Source organism: Benincasa hispida, chromosome 3, assembly GCF_027475165.1.
Source record: "Benincasa hispida cultivar pf3 chromosome 3, pf3_genome.v1.1, whole genome shotgun sequence".
Lineage (NCBI taxonomy): Eukaryota > Viridiplantae > Streptophyta > Magnoliopsida > Cucurbitales > Cucurbitaceae > Benincasa > Benincasa hispida.
Window position 1 is genome coordinate 48,168,615 of NC_143480.1, and position 21,095 is coordinate 48,189,709.

Genomic DNA, 21,095 nt, shown 5'->3' on the forward strand with positions numbered 1-21,095 from the left:
TATAATGTTGAAGGATCATCACTCAACAATAGTTTCTTAAATTGGCGAATAGAGCTAAAGTTTATCTCTAGAAAGACTGCCATTCTGAAGAAAGTTCTATACACTTTGAAAATGAGAAAGAATCTAGTCTCACGCTATCTCCTCAACAAGGTTGGCTTTACTCAGACCATAGGAGCTAACTTTATACTCTCACTAAAAATAATATCTTTGTAGGGAAGGGATAAGCAACTAATCTGTTGTGTTCTTTTAATGTTTAGCATTCTAGGCTTTGTCATGTTAATAAATGAATAATTAGTAACATAAGTAGGTTGGAAATAATTCTTAAATTATCCAAGAATGAATTTGACAAATGTGAATATTGTAGTCAGGCTAAAAAAACTAAGACTTTGCATAGATTTGTTTTTAGGGAATTTAAGCCTCTAGATTTGATTCATTCAGACTTATGTGAATTTGATGGTGTCTTGACTATGAATAGTAAAAGATGTTTTATTACTTTTACTGATGACTGCTCTGACTTCACGTTCGTATATTTGTTGATAAATAAAAGTGATGCTTTAGACATGTTCAAATTGTTTGTGATTGAAATAGAAACCTAATTTATCAGAAAAGTTAAGAGACTTCATAATGATAGAGTAACTGAATATGACTCAGATATTTTTAATAAATCCTATAACTCGCATGGAATAATTTATGAAAAGACGGCACCTTATTCTCTTGAAATGAATGCAAAAACTGAAAGAAAAATAGAACTCTATCTGAATTAGTAGTTACTATTTTACTTAATTCAGGAGCTACATTTTATAGATAGGGTGAAATTATCCTAACTAGATGTTATGTACTTCATAGAATATCAAAGTCTAAAAACACAACTTCACTGTATGAAGTCCTTAAGAATAAGAAATTGAACTTGTCATATTTTGGAACTTGGAAGTGTCTAGCCTAGGTAAGAATACCATATCCTAAAAGAAGGAAGTTTGCTAATAGAGCCTATGAATGTGTCTTTATAGGATATGTAGTAATAAGTAAAGCCTATAGGTTCTATAACCTAATAAATCAAGTGATTATAGAATCAAATGATGTTGAATTCTTTGAGGATAGATTTCCCTTTAAATCAAGGAATAGTGGGGGCTCGAGATCTAGTAGTCTACCATTAACTACAAATCAAACTTTAAATGAGGAAGCAAACTCAGAGCCCAGAAGAAGCATAAGAACTCGTACTGTTAAGAAATTTGGGGATGACTTCCAAACCTTCAATGTAGAAGATCCTAAGAACCTAAAAGATGTCTTATCCTCAGTAGATGCCAAGTTTTGGCAGGAAGCAATAAATGATGAAATTGACTATCTTGAGTCAAATAGGATTTAACATTTGGTAGACTTACCTCTTGGTTGCAAGGCAATATGATGTAAATGGATCCTGAGGAAGAAACTCAAACCTGATGGAACAATTGACAAATACAAAACTAGACTTGTAGCTAAAGGGTTTCAAACAAAGAGAAAACATAGACTTCTTTGACACCTTCTCCCCTATGACTAAAATTACCTCAATCTATGTGTTGTTTCTTCTCACTGCCTTAACAACCTTGTAGTACATCAGATTAATGTAAATATTACATTCCTAAATGGTGAACTTGAAGAAGAGATTTACCAGGAATAACCCGAAGGCTTCATAATCCATGGTCATGAAAACAAGGTATGCAAGTTAAATAAATCTCTTTATGGCTTGAAACAAGCTCCTAAGCAATGGCATGAAAATTTTGATAATCTAGTCATATCTAAAGGATTCAAATTTAATGAAAGTGACAAATGAATCTACTATAAGTTTGAAAACAATCTATGAACTATCATATTTTTGTACGTAGATGATTTGTTAATATTTGGATTGAACTTGCATGTTATAAATGATGTGAAATCCATGTTGAGTGCAAACTTTGATATGAAAGACTTAGGAGAAGCATATATGATCTTAGGCATAAAAGTGATAGGTCTAAAAAGGGAATTTCTTTGGGTCAATCTCATTATATTGAAAAGATTCCAAAGAAATATAATTACTTTGAATGTAAACAAGCATGTACTCCTTATGATCCTAGTGTTAAGTTGCTCAAGAACACCGGTAACAGTTTTAATCAATCCGAGTATGTGAGCATCCTAGAGAGTCTCAGATATACTGTTTGTTGGGATTGTGCCCTAAATCTCTCTTGTATTCTCGTAGTTTGTAAACATTGTATAAACAAATTGTTATTAATAAAATAATTGTTATTTTATGAGCATTTACTCAATTCAATAAACTAAGATCCTAGGTTATTTTATGTAATTTAAATATGTATGTAGAGACATACAAATGGATCATGTTTAATGATAACCTAAACAATCTGTAGTAAATAGATAAGGTTTGGTACCTTATCTTGGTGACACTACGGATACGGCCTACTTTGTAAATGTTACAAGTGTTATAAAGTGTTATAAATGATCTGATCCTGATCATTCATGTGGACACATGTGAGTAAGAGTATTATATACAAAGAGTTTGTATAAGATTGGATCACAAAATGACTAGTCTCATTATATAACGCTGTTAATAGTAGAGACTTACATTTCACTAGGATGACCATAGGTGGCATGACCTGAATCCTGAGTGAGTTGTGAACTCCTACCTATGAAAGTAGTCCTTTGATTTGCATAGGTGAAAGTGCGTAGATCGCTGACTCAATATGCCTACAATTTGGGGGATTTGTTTGATTGTGGAGTTGGGAACATAGCTACACGAGACAAAATTCAATCTTTCCCTGGTATCGAGGTATGTAGATAAATTGCTCCCTTAAGGGTTGATTCCAAGACTTGAACAATATCGTGTCACACCCTCTCCTGGCCTGGAGGGGTTAAGTCATAGTTGGACTTTGACTTATTATTCATTAGAGGAATCAGTGATACTTAAGGAGTTAGAAGTAGGGGCAAAATGGTAATTTTGGCCCAATTGTACTTACAAGCAATTGGTGAAGGGTCACGCACTGTTGACTGATTATAACCAATTGACACAGAAATATATTTGTAGTGCAGCTGTCGGTCTTTAGTAGAATGTCCAACAGTTAATGGATGTTGAATAATTTAATTAAAGAAGATTAATTAATTATTCAAGTACCATTGGAATTTCAATGTACAAGTCCATGAGGTCCCATTTGTTGCTCAACAAGGATTTAATGAGAATCAATTTTGGATTAATTTGAATTGTTCAAATTAATTAAGGGAATTAATTATATGTGATATATTTGATTTTTTATTTGATTATATATGATATAATTACTATAATATATTTGATACATTATTTGAGATGAAATAAATATTTCAATTTGATACTATAATGTGAGTCTTTTCACACCTTAATTCTCTTTTTTCCATTTATGATTGCATGTTGTAAATTTATGACTATGCATAATGTTTGTATCCTATAATTTTGATTCTGTGAAAATAAATCTTGGACCGATCTCCACGCTTCATTGTGTTTTCTTTCTCAACCGCATGTTTTTCTTTCCTAGTTTTCTATGCACAATCTAGAAGGTGTGAGCATTTCTGATCTGTTTCGGTGCAATTTCAATCGAGACAAATTTAAGCTGGGTTGTTTTATCTGGGACAACATGGCATTCCTTCCGAACTGCTTGCACAAAGGATAAATCCGCGAAATGTCTTAAAGAGAGCCTAATCCGCGACTCAACCTTTCACAAATTTCTATTTTACGAGTTTTGTTCGTTGCTGCTAATTTATGAGCTTTGTTCCTGTCATTTTTCATCAAGTAGTCGTTCCAACACCAATAGCTAAGCAATTACAATATTTTACTTATTTGTATACACTCTACAAAAACAGTGTTTCTTGACGTTTTTAAATGTCAAGAACCACTTTTCTTAATGTTTTAAAAAAGTCAAGGAAGCCAGTGTCAAGAATGTCAATTTTCTTGACGTTTTAAAAAGGTCAAAAAAAGTGACACTTGACATTTAAAAAATGTCAAAAAACACCGACACTTGACATATTTGAAATGTCAAGAATATGAGTGTTTTTATCAGGAAAAAACGTCAAAAAAATTTTAACTTGACAATAAAAAAAGTCAAGATATATCATACTTGACATATTAGAAATGTCAAGAATATGGAAATTTTTGACCCGTTAAACATGTTAAGAATATCTATAATCTTGACAAGGAAAAAACATCAAGAAATTTGTTTGTAATTTTTTTTCAAAAAATTGTAATGTTGACGTTTTTACCTATAATTGCTCATGTATTGTAATCCAACAACCACATTTGGTATATATATGACATACGTTCATCAATCAAATAAACAATACACACATTTAAATCTTATATATCAACCAAATTTCCACCAATATCTCTTTACAAAAACTTCACTTCTTTAACATTGTCAATATTACAACCTCATAAAATATTTCTAAGTTAAAAGAATATGGAAAACCCCATATGAACAATTCCAATATTATAGTCAACCTTATATGAACAATTTCAAAAGTATAACAACTATCAACCCCCATATGAACACATTTCCTATTGTACAATCAACACCCTCATCCCCTCTAAGAAGAATTTAAAAAAATTACACCTATCAATCCCGTATGAAGTAATCCTAGCCAAGTCTCGCTCACTATGCTCATGACTCCATAAGAATAACATAGCCCACCTTGAATTCATCTCTTTGAGCACATACATCAATGAAATAATATTCCAAAACTACAACATATAGATTGAAATAACTTAAAATTACTAAACTTAAGTACCACAACCTACAAAGTCTTAAAACTTAAAGAACAAGCAAGAGTGGCAAAAAGAACATGCACACAAGATCTAGAAAGATGAACACACACAATTGTAGTCCTCGTGTCCTATAATCCATTCCTGTATCAAATGTCACAAATTTACACAAAACCCAAGGATAATTCAGTAGGTAAACAATTTTAGATGTAAATGCAATGTGAATATTATTCTTTCCAAATTCATGCTAATAGATATATAGAAGTTAACACTTAAAACTCAAGTACACACCTCGCATACATCATCTGGTACTAGATAACCACGTCCTCTATAAGAACAAACAAAGAGAAGATGTCAAGATATAAACTAATTAGTTTATAACAACAAACGAAGGCAATGAGGTTTATTTGTAGTACTCTAGATTAACTTATCATATTTTTTTTTCCTAGGAATTGTAATTTTCTTACATGATTGATTTAATTAAGTTGAAAATTCTTCTCATCCATTCTATTTTTAGGATTTGGCTAGTATTATACTAAAGGATACCTTTCTTTGGAAGTTGAAGTTGCTCAAATCAACTACTGCTTATGCTAATTTTCGTCTCCATGTTGTTAATGTCGAAGATATAAAGGAACGTTCAAATTCACCATTTTATGTAATTTAAATACCTTATTATGTAATCTAAATAAGGTCTAGTTATATAATCTAAATACCATGTTATTGCATAATAGTTTTTCTTTGTCCTTTCCTATTTTACCCTCTTCCAAGTCAGATTCACCATTCTCAAAATACTTCATCTCTACTTACAACCTACATGAGAGCCAACAAACAAAAATAATAATAAATATGGATCTAACTTTAATTTTATACATTACCATATATTTAAAGGGCGAAAATAATAAAACTATTTGAGATAGAAAGAATGAATGAATCTCGATTCCAAAGAAATGCTTAATATGAAGAACAAAAAATAATGAATCTCTACTTATCTTCTTCTTTAAGCTTCATCTGTTACTCTGCAAATCAACGAAAACACCATTTTATAATCAAATCACAATGTTTTTAAAGCATCGAGTTGAATCGAGTAAAGATTAAGACTCATCAAGTAGTATCGAGTCAAGATTAATACTCATCGTGTAGCATCAAGTCAAAATTAATACTCATCAAGTTGCAATGAGTAGACAATAGAAACTCATCGAGTTACATCGAGTAAAGATTAATACTCATCGAGTAGCATCGAATCAGGATTAATACTCATCGAGTTGCATCAAGTAGACAACAGAAACTCATCCAGTTGCATCGAGGAAAGAACAAAAACTCATCGAGTAAAGAACAGAAACTTATCGAGTTGCATCGAGTCAAGATTAATACTCATCGAGTAGCATCAAGTCAAGATTAATACTCATCGAGTTGCATCGAGTAGACAATAGAAACTCATTGAGTTGCATCGAGTAAAGATTAATACTTATCAAGTAGCATTGAGTTAAGATTAATACTCATTGAGTAGCATCGAGTAGACAATAAAAACACATCGAGTTGCATCAAGGAAAGAACAAAAAACTCATCGAGTAAAGAACAGAAACTCATCGAGTAAAGAAGAATACTCATCGAGTAAAGAGGAATAACTATCGAGTAAGAGAGAAAAATAGAGAAACTCTCAGTGAAGAGAGAGAGAGAAAAGTTTTCCTCACCTTTCTGATCAACAAAGCCTGAAAGAAGTTGTGCCATACACGTGTTTGAAGAATGATTTGCAATAATGCTAAACAAGAAGAATGATGATGAACAAGAAAAATGATGAACAACAAATTTCATGATTTGCAGTAATACTAAAGCAAAATGAAAAGGAAATTGAAGAGAATAGTAGAAGATGATATACCTTTAGAGAACTGAGAGTGAGAAATGGTTTAGAGATTAAGAATGGATGTTAATGGATGAAGACGACAAAATAAAAGAGCTTTACCCTATTTTTCCATCAAAATCCGTAGCATTGCAACGCTATTGCATGAGGCGCACACGTTTTTTATTTTTCCGTCAAAATTCCTAACATTGCAATGCTACTTTTCAATGTTGCAATGCTGCCCTGTCTATTCTAGTATTCTCGACATTTTTAAAACGTCAAGAAACCCTTAATTGAACTTGACATTTTTAAAACATCAAGTATTGTATTTTCTAAAAAAAAAAAATGAACGACCTTTGCTTTTCTAAAATAATTCTTGAAATTTTTCCTTTAAAATAACCCATTTCTTGACATTTTTTTTCCATAAAAACACCAAGTATTTAAAATTGCAAACGTCAAGAAAGGTGGTTTTTCTTGTAGTGCGTAATATAAGGTTTTAGGTGACTCACAAACAGTCTAACTTATTGAAAAGATACTTAGGCTCCTTAAATGTGAGACTCCTTCTCAATTATAACTTCTATCTTTATAATATCAAATGAAGATCATTTCATTTTATGAACTTAGGCTCCTCATAAGTCTAAGAATTCTCATGTAACGAATAATGTTTTAAGATGATCTTGAGAAACACCTTAATATCAATCTACAATACTTTTTGTTTCGCAAACAATATCATTTCACAAACAGTTTAACTTATATTTGTTTAATTTGTAGTATGTAAAGGTAAAATCTCTAATATATATTCCTTTTATTCTTTCTCTCAAACGTTACAATAAGTTTAAGTCTTCTGAATCTTCTTACAACTTTAGTTCTGAAGTCTTCAAGAGCTTAGAGCCTTAGTCTTCCAAGTCTTCAATCTTTAGATCTTTAGTACTTGGGGGTTATAGTCTTCAAAGCTTGAGAGCTTAAAGAGCTTTAGTCTTTCAAGGTTGAGAACTTTGGTGCTTCAGTCCTTTGGAGCTTGAGAACTTGGGATATTCAAATTTCAATTCTGTAGAACTTCAATCTTTAGAGCTTCTGATCTTTAGAGCCTCCTATCTTCAAAACATCCAATCTTTAGAACTTTTTCTCCCCCTTAAAATGGATTTTTTTAAATAATAATGTAATTTAATTAAATATTGACAAAAATAGGGTGGGTTGAAAAGTATTGACAAGTTTAAAGTTACTAAATCACATACCTTGTACACGATTTAGCGTTAATGTAATCCCTATCCATGTTTTCACGATAAATCTGTATGGGGTACACGATTTAGGTGCCACGCAGGCAAAAAAAAAAACTATCTAACAAAAAAAAAACAACCAGCAAGCCGTTCTTGTCAAAATCATGCAAAATCGTGGACACCATCCAAGATTTGGGGAGAGAAATTTAGAGAATTTAATTTGAGAGAGAATTTGATTTTAGAAGAAAAATTTGTAGGGATTTTTTTAATCTCAATCTCTATGATCTAATTTTATAGAGAATTTGGAGAGATGTTATAAGATTTTTTCATTACTTTAGTCATCTATATGATATGTAATACAGGTCTACTGTTTTAATCCCTCCATATTTCTCCCTTTTTTCTTCTTTTTCTTCTTTTTCTTCTTTTTCAAATTATGTGGTCTTCAAATTTTTTTTATCAAAACATTTTTGTGTTTTGTTTGAAGGAGTTGAAGGAATTTAGCTTTTGTTTTCATCATCTTATAATTCTAAATTAATGTAGTTTTGAAGGTTTTATATAGTTGATATAGGCAAAACACCAAACATAATTGCTATGTTTGTTTCTTCTTCTTCCTTTCTCTCTTTGAAATCTTGAATATTTGTGAATGCCTTTTTTTTGTTTCACAATAATCGAAAGAGAAGAGAGGGGACTACAAATTGTTTTCTTCTTTGATTTGCATGAGTAAAAATATGAATTTGGTAAAGTGGTTTGATAAAGAAAATACACTTAAAGGGAGATATGTGGCATTAGTATATGTCTACACGCATTTCACATGTGAAGGCAATGGATTTAACAGAAAGCTAAAACTAAGGTTGATTATTCTTTATTTATTTTTTTGCATTTATGAATATTTCAAAAGAAAAAACTAAGTATCTAGATTTAGCCTAACACTAAAATTGAGGCTAATTATTCTTTATTTATTTTTTGTATTTACGAATGTTTCAAAAAAAAAATAGAAAACTCGTGTACCTAGTACACGAGTTCCACATGGTCAACAACCTGGCAGCAACGTGAAAAGGTGTTTGAAAGGGGATAAACTTGTGTACCTGGTACACGAGTTTTCTATCTATTTTTGTCAATATATTAACCTACCTTAAATCACAGATTCATTATTTTGTCAATATTATTAAAACCATTTTTTTCATAACTACCCTATATTTGTCATTTCTTTTTAAACATACGATAACTCTTGACCATGACACTTTAAAATGAAAGGCAAGACTTCTATTTATAGAACTTTCATGGGCCTTGAGTAGGCTTGGGCCTAGTTGATTTATGGGATTGGCCCTTGGGCCAAATTAATTGGGTTTTGGGCCAGATTGCCCTATTTTTGGGCTCAGTTGAACATGAACCCATATTTAATTGGACTAAATTAATTAATTTGATCCAACGATTAAGATGAAAATACATGGTATTACTAGGACTCGTCAACTTTCTTTCTTCAAATTCATTTTTGGGACGTGTATTAGCTTTTAATTAACCCAAAAATTGATAATTTGTAATCTCATCATTAATTTTGAGAAATGACGTGACAATTTGTGATTGTTCAAAATTTTTTAATCAATAAATACGATCAACATATTTGTGGTTTACGACCAAACACAAGACAATGACATAATATTTTTTGTAAAGCATCTCAAGAGACAAAATGCAGGACATCTCAAGGAACAAGATTACCAAAGAACCAGACCTAAAAACTATAGTCAACACCAAGGCTCTAACTTCAAACTTAAAGTACTTCCTATTGCGATGATTTAAACCAAATGTCTAAGTTTCTTTTCTAGTGCTTGGAGCCATTGTTTTTTTCTTTTCTTTTTTTCTTTTTTTCTTTTTAATTTTTTTAATATGAAACAACTATATTTCTAATATTTCATCAAAATTCAATACACGTGGAGTAAGGATCTAACATGATTTCGTGGATGGATTTTTTTAGCCTAGCATTATCAGAAAAAATTATAAAAATTATGGAAAGTAATTGGACAGGAATACTAAGCAAAAATCAAGAACTATAAAATGTTAATCAATAAAATAGGATTTTGAGAAAGTTTGTGATCAGGGTCCGAGACATGTCGTAGAGACGTCCTCTTAAAATCAACTTTTTGTCATCTTTAAATTCATTAAAAAAAAATCCTTTTAGAATTTCAATAGTATAAAAATTCGTTTAAAAATATAAATTAAACACTGAATGATTTTGAGTTATTAAATATATATTTTATTTTGATTTTAAACTCGATAGATGTGATTTTAATTATTTAAATTCAATTCCCAAACATGAACAAAATAAAATTAATACTTTGAAAGATGCATTCGATTGTATTTTGGGAAAATCATTCCTTGGATATTTTCTAAAATATTGCCCTTCAATTATATATTCTAAGTTTTCTTTCAACTTTCTTAGTTAATTACCTTAACCCCCAATAAACCTAAAACTGTTTGTTTTGAAAATTATTTAGGTCCCCTTTAGTAATTATTTTATTTTTAAAAAAAAAATAAAAATTAAGCTTATTTCATCTATATTTCTTACAATGATTTGCATCTTTATTAAGTATAATTATTGAATTTTTAGTCAAATTCAAAAAACAAAAACAACTTTTTGTAAGTTATTTTTTTTATTTTCAAAATTTGGCTGGTGAAAAGTAGATAATAAAAGAAGAAATTTGGAGGTGAAAGTAATATTCATAAACTTAATTTTAAAAAAACAAAATGATTATCAAATGAAACCTTAGTTTGTAGAGTTGTTAAATAAACCATTTATTTAGAATGCAAAGTTATTTAAATAATGTGATGTTATGAAGTTTGTGTTTATTATGATTGCTGAATTTTAAAACTACGAAAGTAAGAATATAACAGCCGAAACTGGATTATCCCCATTTCTCGAATTACCTATTGTGTTAAAAAATAGGAAGGAAAAATTTTGTCTGAGCCCGGGTTCGAACCGGGGACCTCTAGTGTGTGAGACTAGCGTGATAACCAACTACACCACCCAGACCTTTTGTTTGCATATGTATAACATTTTATAAATTTGAAGTGTTGAGATGAGAGAGATGAATACTCTTTATAATGAATATAATTTGTTAAATTCCTTCTTAACCTTGTACCTAGTTATTCTTTTTTTTTGGAGAGAATTAATGCTATAATATTAATAATTAATGTCGCTATTTGATTTTTTAAAAAAGAGTAAGCATATTTTTTCATTATTTCTTATCATAATTTTCATCTTTTTTATCTAAATGAGTTGACTTTTAGTCAAATTTCAGAAAAATAATATTTTTATAAACTACGTTTTTATTTTTTATTTTTTAATTTGGCTTCGATTTAGTAAACATTGTTAAAATGTAGATAACAAAATAATCCATTTAGAGATAAAATGAATGTCTATAGGTTTAATTTTCAAAAATAAAAAATAAAAAATCAATTGGTTATCAAACAACTAAGTTAAATGGATATTTTGCAATTGTTAAATTCATCATTTAACAAACTCAAAAACATAAGTTAATAGGTTGGGATAACTTTATTTAGATCAAAATCTAAATATTCATCTTCACTTGTTAGTCAAGCAAAAACTAATATTAATCGAAGAGAAAATGATATTATATGAAAGTTTGAACTAATATCATATCAAATCACTAATTAACTTAAAAACTTAAGTTCATAAATGATGATAAAAGATAAATTTCATTATATAATTTTTTTAGTACAACAACGATAACATAAAAGATTGAAACCTCCCATCTACTTAGCATACACTTTTAACAATTTAATTACATAGTTGAACACACCAATATCACGCTTGTTTTTGCAAATATAAGGTTGATTATTGTTAAAGATATAGATCTTTATGGAATAGTTTTTTTTTTCCCTTCTTTTGCCTTCCCACTTAAGCTTTGCATTGTCTTGGGCCCGAAGATAGAATTGTATTGCGATTTTGTGAAACTGAAACTTCAAAGTAGTTGCGTTTTACGCGTCAATTATTCAATGAAATTAATACTTTTGAAAGATACATTTCAACTGTATTCTGGGAAATCTATGAAGCACGTTCATGTGAAGCAAGAATCATATCAGATACGTATAAAATATCGATAATACTTGTAAGATATATATCTGACACGACAATCAATCTATCTAATCTTTTTCAATCTAAAAGTAGGTAACCTATTTAAAAAGTTCACTACTCGAGTTCAGAACTAAAAGAAAAAATAAATAAATAACGGACCACCCTAGACTAGAATCATCTAATCTCCATCTTTACATTTGAGTCCCGCAATTCATACTTATCCCTCTAATCTTCTTCTTCTTTGCAATATGAGTTACTTTTCTATTACATTTTATTAACTATTGTACTTCAACATCTAAGATATTTTTTTTCTGTATTATATTTCAGTATTTGTATTCTATTTTGTGCTATTGTTATTAACTTATATGCTAAATTTATCTATATCCTAGATTTTTTTTAAAGAAAAAGAAAATGTTTCTTCAACGTAACAGTATCCTCATTTTTTTAGAAGTATATATATATATATATATGGTCTATCCTTAGACATATTCGTATCTTAGTTTTTTAGAAATTGACGAATCGTCGTATCCGATCGTATCCGTATCGTGTAGCCGTATGTGCTTCATAGTGGAAAATTCATTTCTTGGATATTTCTTTCAAATTGTGGTCTAAAGTCGTCCTTATATTTGGGATATTTTCGACCCATAAATTAGAGTAGAAGGGCAATGATTAACTACAATTAAGTTGCATCTAATCTCATGTTCTCCCTTCTCTTTACATACAAAGAAAAAAAAATTAAGACTTACATTTCACTAAAATGACCATAGGTGACATGACCTTAATCCTGAGTGAGTTGAAAACTCCTGCCTATGAGGGCGGTCCTTTGATTAGTATGGGTGAGGGTGGCCAAACTGTCAAATCAACAAGCCTGCCTTTTTGGGGATTCGTCTGATTGGGGAGTTGGGAACTCAGCTACACAAGACAGAATTCACTCCTTCCCCGAAGCAGGAGTAAGTAGATAAATTGCTTCCTTAAGGGCTGATTCCGAATCTTGAACATAGTTGCCATACCCTCTCTTTGGAAGAGAAGACTCAATCATAGTAAGACTATGACTTATTGTTCATTAGAGGAATCAGTGGTACTTAAGGAGTTAGATGTAACAACAGGGGCAATTTGTGAAGGGTTATTGCACTGTTGATTGGTTATATAGACACAGAAATATATTTGTTGTGAGAAGAGTGCAGCTGTCAGTCTTTAGTGGAGTGACCAACAGTTAACGGATGGTGGATCTCGTGACTAAAGAGTTTAGTCAGTTATTCATGTACCATTAGAGCTTCAAGCTACAGGTCCATGAGGTCCCATTGGTAGCTCAATGGGTTTAAGTTGAGAATCAGATTTTGTTTTTATTTAAAGTGTTCAAATTAACAAGAGAAAATTCAATTATATGTGATATAATTGATATGATGTATCAGATACATTAACTTGAGAAATTAATATAAATATGATTTATATTAATTACCATAAAATAGAAAAAGAACTATGGTTTATATGTTTCATTTGATGAAATATTAAAACTATAGGTTATAAATATAATATGATAAGTTGGTTATCATATTTATTTATAATATATTAATTATATGATAATTAATTATTTTTCTCTAATAATCGATTTGAGTGGGAGCTTATTAGAAGTTTATGGTAGCTGTGAGATAAAAGAAAAATTGTTTTCCAAAATTAGTAGTTGATTCATTTCGGGAAAATCTCACGAAAAAGGCTATCAAGTAAAAAGTGTTTTTACTAAGCGATAGCATTGAGAGCATACACGATCGAGCTAAGAGTTGACTATACGATAGTTGCTCGTTCGATCGATGCTACACAATCGAGTAGCAAAATTCGATACGATAGGCTTCTTCTGCTAAATGATTGAGTACATCGTCTATGCGATAGACAGTCTTCATCTCCCACTTACTTGATTGTCTACTCGATCATTTACCTTCTGTCTTCCTCAATCCAAGATCATACAGAGCCCACAACTCCTAGATTCTCACGTCGAGAATACCAAGGTAACCACTTGTGGTGGTGTTCTAAATCCATTCAAGGATCGAGTTGGACTCGATTGGGTTTGAGGTGCATCCAGATGTTCGTGGAGGTCGTGTTTTGTTCCTTGCATTTGAGTGCTGCTTTGGACGCATTGGAAATTGGTCGAGGGATACTTGAAGAAGAGTTCTTCAAAGGTACGCGTACTCTATCCCTTATATCTTCTTATAGCATGCTGTAATTTCTATTTATGCATAATCTGTTCGTTTTCGTTTAAGACTGTAATTATTGTGTTCATTCTGAATGGGATTTGGAACGATCCACTTCTGGTGCTCATAGAGATCTCTGTTTAGATTTCTTTCAAAGCTCACATTTTTCAAAAAAAAAAAAGGGAAAAAAAATATACAGTGGCTCACCATCGGCTGGTGAAGAGAAAGAAGACTTACCATTGGATTTGGTAACCTTACCAAGATCCGAACACCATCTTCCATCCCCTACCAAGCAAGATCTGAGCTCCAACATGGTTGTACGATTTCAGACTCAGAAAGACATGAGGATCAACACAAAAGATTGGAGAACCGAAAGAAGCGGCAAGGGGAAACCCTTGTTTGGAGCAAAGAGAGCAAAGATAACCGAAATAAGCGGCAAGATAAAGGGGGAACGAGAGTGGCGTTCGGAACGGCAAGATGAAAGAGGAAGCCAAAAGAAAGGGTTACGAATCTAGAGAAAAACACAAATCTAGATTACCAAACATATCGTAGTCTACGAAGGATTTCTTTAAATCCGACCAAAGAGAATCACAATGGTAGGCAATCAACAGGAAAGGAGAAAAGGAAGCTTCAAAACCCACTAGGAACAACGCCGATTAGGAACAATGATGAAACCCTAAGGAGAAGAGATGGAAGAAAATGGAGCAAAATAATTGAGCGATAATTGGAGTAAGCAAAACGGGAGAAAGTAAAATAATCAACCCACATAATCTCTGCTTAGTGAGATTTGGGCTCCAACTAAAGTAGTTGGAGCCCCAAATGTTGGCCAATTCTAAATAGGGGCCCAAATGCCCCCTTAGAGTATTAGATTGCAATGTTCTAGCATTTAGTATTTGATATTAATATTGTATCATTTTCTATTATGTTAATTAGTTGTAGATAAAAGCTCATTAAGCCCATTTCAATTCTTGTATTTAAGTTTCCTTATCTCATTATTATTATTAAGAAATCCTAATGATATTTCTCCAATATTTTTGCATCTCTTCGTAAAATTATTAATAGTATTAGAGCCCAATCTATGCGGAGACATTTTCTTGAATATTCTTCTTCAATCATCGGCAAAAATGGTCATCGTTATTATGTCTCTACCGTCCATCAAGCTCTAACCAGCGTAATTGATGATGTCACCGTCGTCAGCTTCATGCGTACAAGTAGCTCACTTGGAGAGCGTTTCGCGGTCGTTCCAGCAAAAGAAAGCACTCGGTAAAACCAATTTCTTCTTTTTTAATACCTAAAAACAATTTTTCCATCTTGGTCTTCTTCTAAATCTCTCATCTCTCATATCTCATCTTCTACTTAATTTTGTTCTACCAAAATCTCAGCAAATCCAACAAAAAAATAAAAAATCAATGGCTTTATGGCCTCCCTTCAGAATCTCAAAAAAGCATAACCTTCATCAAAATCTCATTCTCTCATACTAAATTATTTTTCTTTATCTTCTTCGCTCTCTTTCAAAAATCGTCAAATCCTAAAATCTTCAAATCTCATTCTCTTAGATCTCATCTTCTTCAGTGAATCTACGACCTCTCTAATGGCAGAATCTTCTTCCCCTTTCTTTCAACCTCTGAAATTCCTTCTTCATCACTTTTCTTACCTTTTTCAAAGCTCCTCATAAATGGCGAACCCAACCATTTTCGACTCCCTTACCCAAACACCACTCCTAAGTTTTGAATCTAAAGCTTCCAGAAAATCTCAGCCTCAATTTCTCTCTCCTTCACATCTCTCTACATCTCTCTACATTCTTCCCCATACATTTTCAATTTCTCAAGCAACTTTTTCTCTTCTCCTCCACATAAAATCAAATCAATAGCATTTAGTATTATTTTAATCAAATCAACTTTCTCTCTCTAATAAAGTTAGAGTATTAGATAGCCATCCATTCATTTTGTATTATGTTAATTACTTGTACGTAAAAATTCATGGGGCCCATTTTAATTCTTGTATTTAAGTTTCCTTTTCTCATCATTATTATTGAGAAATTCTAATGATATTTCTCTGATATTTCGGCATCTCTCTAAAATCATTAAAGAAACAAAGAGAGAAGAATAATAATAGTTACGAAAATTTATTTCAAATAAAAAAAATTACCAACAAAAATTCATTACAATTTAATTTAATTGTATAGGGAGATATTACAGCCTTGCTAATCGTTTAATACATATATACGGCCACCACAGACAGAAAAAAAATCATCGTCAACAGGCAGAGACACCGCCGCCTCCACCACCGCCTCCGCCGGCACCTCCACAATCGTGTCCTCCACCTCCAAAATGACCTGCTGCGTGGTGACCGCCGGCATCTCCATGGTGATGATGGAATCCTCCACCATGACCAGCTCCGCTGAAATAAGCACGTCCTCCGCCGCTGGAACTGCCACCAGCTGTCCAGCAAAGTAAACTCAACACCGTTAAAACTACACAAACGGAAACAAAAACCACTGGGATTATAATAAACGGTTCAACCATTGTTTTTAGAATATAATTTCCCTTTTTTTCCTATGATATCCTGAAAGTTTGATTTTATGTGTATAAATACGGATTTCCTTCCATTTATTTATAACAAACGAAATGCAACCCGATTGGTTCAACACGTTTCAATTATTTGAATTTTACACGTAAATGAAATATTGATTTGTCAAACATTCAACCATTGGATATTTTCTGAAAGTTTGAATAATAGTACTTTTCTTATAAAACATTGCATTCCCGTTGTGACAAATCATAAAAAGTTTGACAGATTATAAACAGTTGCAATATGCAACATTTATGAAGATGTCACAAAATTATAATATTTTATTGTTCACTGCATCATTATGCCACCTTTTTGGTGGAAAGACAATATGAAAAATAAAATGTCTGAGCCCGGGTTCGAACCGGGGACCTCTAGTGTGTGAGACTAGCGTGATAACCAACTACACCACCCAGACAATTTCTGACTACAATAAAATTTAATATTAAATATTTTGAGTTTACATTTTTTGTTAAAAAATGATGGGGAAAAAAATGAAATGCTATTATTAGAAGTGCTTGGAAGTAGAATGATGTCTAGTTGAATATGGAAAACAGAAATGGAATCGTTTTCAACTTGGCAGGCAGAGAGAGATCACTAAAAATAGGAAAAGTACAACTAAGCAAATAAAACCACATTCTTCAATGAATTATTTACAGTGTCCAGATGGGAAAGACAGAAACAATTTATATAAAGCTGTGAGAGAAAAAGAAGAATTAAGAGCGATACAGAAGAAGAAAGGAAAAAAAGAGGGGGAAATTTTATGGACAATGAGAACCGTCATTCTTCTTCAGATGCTCCTCGGAAAAAAACAGCTCGCGGTGGATGGAGAGCCGTGAGATTCATACTTGGTAAGTTTTTGTGAATGAAATCTTGTTATTTGCTCTTGGTTTGTTGATTTTTGGTAGTTTTAATTTGTAGGGAATGAAACGTTCGAGAAACTGGCATCGATGAGCTTGATTGGTAATTTGGTATTGTATTTGCACACAATGTATAATTTGGACAATGTAGCTTCGGCTTATGTGTTTCAAATCTGGGGTGGTACCACCAATTTTGCTCCCCTTGCTGGCGCTTTTCTTGCCGATGCTTATTTGGGAAGGTTTTACACTCTCCTCTTTGGCTCCATTGCCTCTTTTCTGGTACTCTTCCATTATATACCTTCTTACCATTCACATGTTTCATAGTGATTTTGAAATTGATCGAATTACTGAAGTTTGTGTATCACATCCGAACTGTGGGTCAGAAATTAATGTCTGCCAGGTGTTTTGGTGCAAAAATATGGACAAATTGAGTTAATGGCAAAAGACTCATTGGAATAAACCTACCCCCAATTTACCTGACAAATTTTAATTATTGGGTAATTCTAATTCTCATATTCCTGGGAATATATAAATCGCCAGCTTCTCCGTTTCTAATTAGTTTAAAAGATTTCTAAAACTTTCTGAATTGTCATCTAGTTCAAACATTTGGAAAGTTAGGTAACCATTTGATATTTTATTTTTGTTTCTAAAAATTAAATCTATTATGATTTGTATCTTTCTTAAAATTCTTAGTCAAATTTCAAAAACAAAAACTACTTTTTTTTAATTCTCAAAATTTTGTTTGGGTTTTTAAACTATTGATATGGAGGTGGAGGTAGTGTTCATTTTCAAAAATAAAAACAAAAAATCAAAATGGTTAACAAACGAGACCAAAATTATTTACGTATGGTTTGATAAGTATTTTGCTCTTTTTTTTTTTGTTTTTGAAAATTACCAAAATTTTAAAAGTAAAAGAAAGAGGCTTTAAATACTTGTTTTTGAAAATTTGAATTTAGCTATGAGAATTAAACTCTTCTACTCAAGAAATATGAGATTAAATTTTCAAAACATAAACAGAAAAAAAAACGAAATGGGTTAACAAATATGGCCTTAAGGATTTGGTAAGTTGATTTTAGGTATGTTCATGTGCAAAATCAAACAAAAGAGTCCTATTCAAAACAGTACCCAATTAAGTTTAAGAATCTATACTGATAAATTGATAAAGAAAACAATATTTTGAAGAACCTGTTAAATTTGTTTTCTTTTCAATATAACAATAAATAGACAAAGAACTCTCAAATCAAAGTTAATTAAGGAGTTGTCAATTCTCTAAAACAAAACAAGAAGCCTTATAAATATTGTTATGGTCTAAATGTTGTGATATATTGATTGAATATAGGGCATGGGAGTGCTGTCACTAGGCGCAGGCTTGCCTCAAATGAGACCTCCACCCTGCATCAGTGGTGAATCCAGTTGCCCACAACCTCAACCATGGCAACTCGGCTTCCTCTACCTCGGCCTCGGACTAATCGTCGTCGGAGCCGGAGGTATACGGCCTTGCAACATCTCCTTCGGCGCCGACCAATTCGACACCAACACTGAAAAGGGCAGAGCCAAACTCGAAAGCTTCTTAAACTGGTGGTACTTGCTCTTCTCCATCGCCCTTGTCATAGCACTAACCATCGTCGTATATGTCCAAACCAACATCAGTTGGACCCTCGGCTTCGCCATTCCGACTGCCTGCTTCGTCGTATCGATCCTCATCTTCCTCTCTGGCCGTCGTTTTTACGTCTGCAAAGCACCACAAGGCAGTGTCTTTTCAGACTTAGCAAAAGTCGTCGTAGCGATGTTCCGAAAGCGAAAAATCCCAAAACCAAATCAAATTGATCACTTACATAACCCTCCAATGAATTCATGTAAGTTAGCTCACACAGACAGGTTTTTGGTATTTGACAAAGCGGCTACAGTGGTTGATTCCTCCATTGAATTAGACGAAGAAGGGAAATCAAAGGACGAATGGAGATTATGTAGTGTTCATCAAGTTGAACAATTTAAATGCGTAGTTGGGATTATCCCTGTTTGGTTAGCTGGAATTGCATGCTTTATCTCAATGCAACAAATGGGTTCATTTGGGATTTTACAAGCCATTCAAATGAACAGATTTATAGGACCTCATTTCCAAATCCCACCAGCTTGGATGAGTTTAACTCCCATGATTGCTCTATCAATTTGGATTTACATTTACGAGAAATACGTCGAATTCATGAAGAAAAAAACCCATAGCAACAAACGTTTCTCCATGAAAACAAGAATTGAAATTGGGATTGTGATGTCGGTTCTATGTATGGTGGTAGCTGGACTTCTGGAGAAGCTCCGCCGTGATGCGGCAGTCGAGAATAAGTCGTTTGTATCGCCGTTACATGTTTGGATGTTAATACCAGAGTTTGCTCTGTCTGGATTAACAGAGGCATTTGCTGCGATTGCGGTGATGGAGCTTTTGACGACGCATTTGCCGGAGAGCCTGAGGACAGTGGCCGGAGCGATATTTTTCTTGAGTTTGTCGTTGGCGAGTTACTTGAGCTCTGTTTTGATGGGGATAGTGAGCAAAATAGGGAGAATGGAAGCAGGAGAAATGCAATGGCTTGGAGGAAATGATTTGAATAAAAATAGGCTCGATTATTTCTTCTATGTAGTTGGTGGGATTGCAGCTTTGAATTTCTTCTACTTTCGATTCTTTGCTGCTGGGTTTTTACCAAGCCCCGATGTTGATCCGCGGCAGAAGGCACATCAAAGGCAGTTAGAGGACGCAGAATTGGGTCGTAGATAATACACAATAACCATTATCATTTGGGATATAATATATATACATATATGATTCTTTCATTCAATCATTAAAATTCTCTTCTTCTTCTTTTTTTCTTTTTTCTTTTTTGGTTTGTGGGTGTTTTCATTTTCTAGAAATATATGCATTTAGGTGTTTCATAGACTATATATTCATATTTTTTTTTTTAACATCCAAGAATAAACAGCTTTATAAAATTAATTATATTTAGGTTTCTTCATTTTTATACTGTGTAGAGTTTAATGTATTTTGATGGTTCAAAATCTAAAGTGAATTTTTTCAATTTATATTAAAATATATATATAACACGAATTGATATTCTCTTTCAATTTTTTTTTTTTTAGTTTGATAAGTGTAATTGCAATTGGTAGCATTTTTAGGAATAATAATTCAGTGTATAACATCATTTTAAAAAATTGCAAATATAGATAAGTCTATCAACGATCGTTGATAGACTCCTTTGGACCTAATGTCTATATTTGCAACTGTCTCTTTTGATAATGTATAAAGTATAATCTACTAAAAGAAATATTATCAATAGTAAAAAATTAGAGTGGATCTAACATAGAATGCAAATGTCAAGCATGATGTTATAATATGATAACTTCGGCACCTAATGACCTCGTCATTCTCTTGCAATTGGATTCTTTCAGCATCAAAAAGGAAAGTGTAATTTATTGGTATAGGTAACAACTTTCAATTCTTTTAAACTTTTTTTACTATACTTTCATGTCCTCAAGGTCCTTCTCATTTGGAAGTAATCTTGGTTCATTCAAGTTTTGACGGTGCCGCACAAAGCCCT

At 32.2% G+C, this 21,095-nt stretch overlaps 1 protein-coding gene and 2 non-coding genes across 6 annotated transcripts; 1 reads left to right on the forward strand and 2 right to left on the reverse strand.

Moving 5' to 3' along the window:
• Positions 1-10,758: 10,758 nt before the first annotated feature.
• Positions 10,759-10,832, reverse strand: TRNAV-CAC (transfer RNA valine (anticodon CAC)). The gene has a single exon. It is a non-coding gene; the product is annotated as a tRNA-Val (tRNA).
• Positions 10,833-15,040: 4,208 nt separating this feature from the next.
• On the forward strand, positions 15,041-20,440 carry LOC120072784 (protein NRT1/ PTR FAMILY 2.8-like). 4 transcript variants are annotated; one of them, XM_039025278.2, is made up of 4 exons: positions 15,041-15,346; positions 16,321-17,502; positions 17,573-17,790; positions 18,851-20,440. In XM_039025278.2, the coding sequence occupies exons 2-4, from the start codon at positions 17,415-17,417 to the stop codon at positions 20,276-20,278; spliced, it is 1,734 nt and encodes a 577-aa protein (XP_038881206.1). In that variant the 5' UTR covers positions 15,041-15,346; positions 16,321-17,414; the 3' UTR covers positions 20,279-20,440. The 4 variants fall into 4 exon arrangements, with proteins under 4 accessions (XP_038881206.1, XP_038881205.1, XP_090168608.1 ...); XM_039025277.2 differs by having other exon boundaries at positions 15,042-15,346; positions 16,269-17,502; XM_090312482.1 differs by lacking the exon at positions 15,041-15,346 and having other exon boundaries at positions 15,405-17,502.
• Positions 16,996-17,069, reverse strand: TRNAV-CAC (transfer RNA valine (anticodon CAC)). Its single transcript has one exon. It is a non-coding gene; the product is annotated as a tRNA-Val (tRNA).
• Positions 20,441-21,095: the final 655 nt, after the last annotated feature.

Bases quoted from the DNA above. Each gene is read 5' to 3' on its own strand.
- LOC120072784 (XM_039025278.2), top strand. From the start codon at position 17,415: ATGGACAATGAGAACCGTCATTCTTCTTCAGATGCTCCTCGGAAAAAA. The intron at 17,503-17,572 runs GTAAGTTTTTGT...TTTAATTTGTAG, and splicing joins AGCCGTGAGATTCATACTTG to GGAATGAAACGTTCGAGAAA. The intron at 17,791-18,850 runs GTACTCTTCCAT...GATTGAATATAG, and splicing joins GCTCCATTGCCTCTTTTCTG to GGCATGGGAGTGCTGTCACT.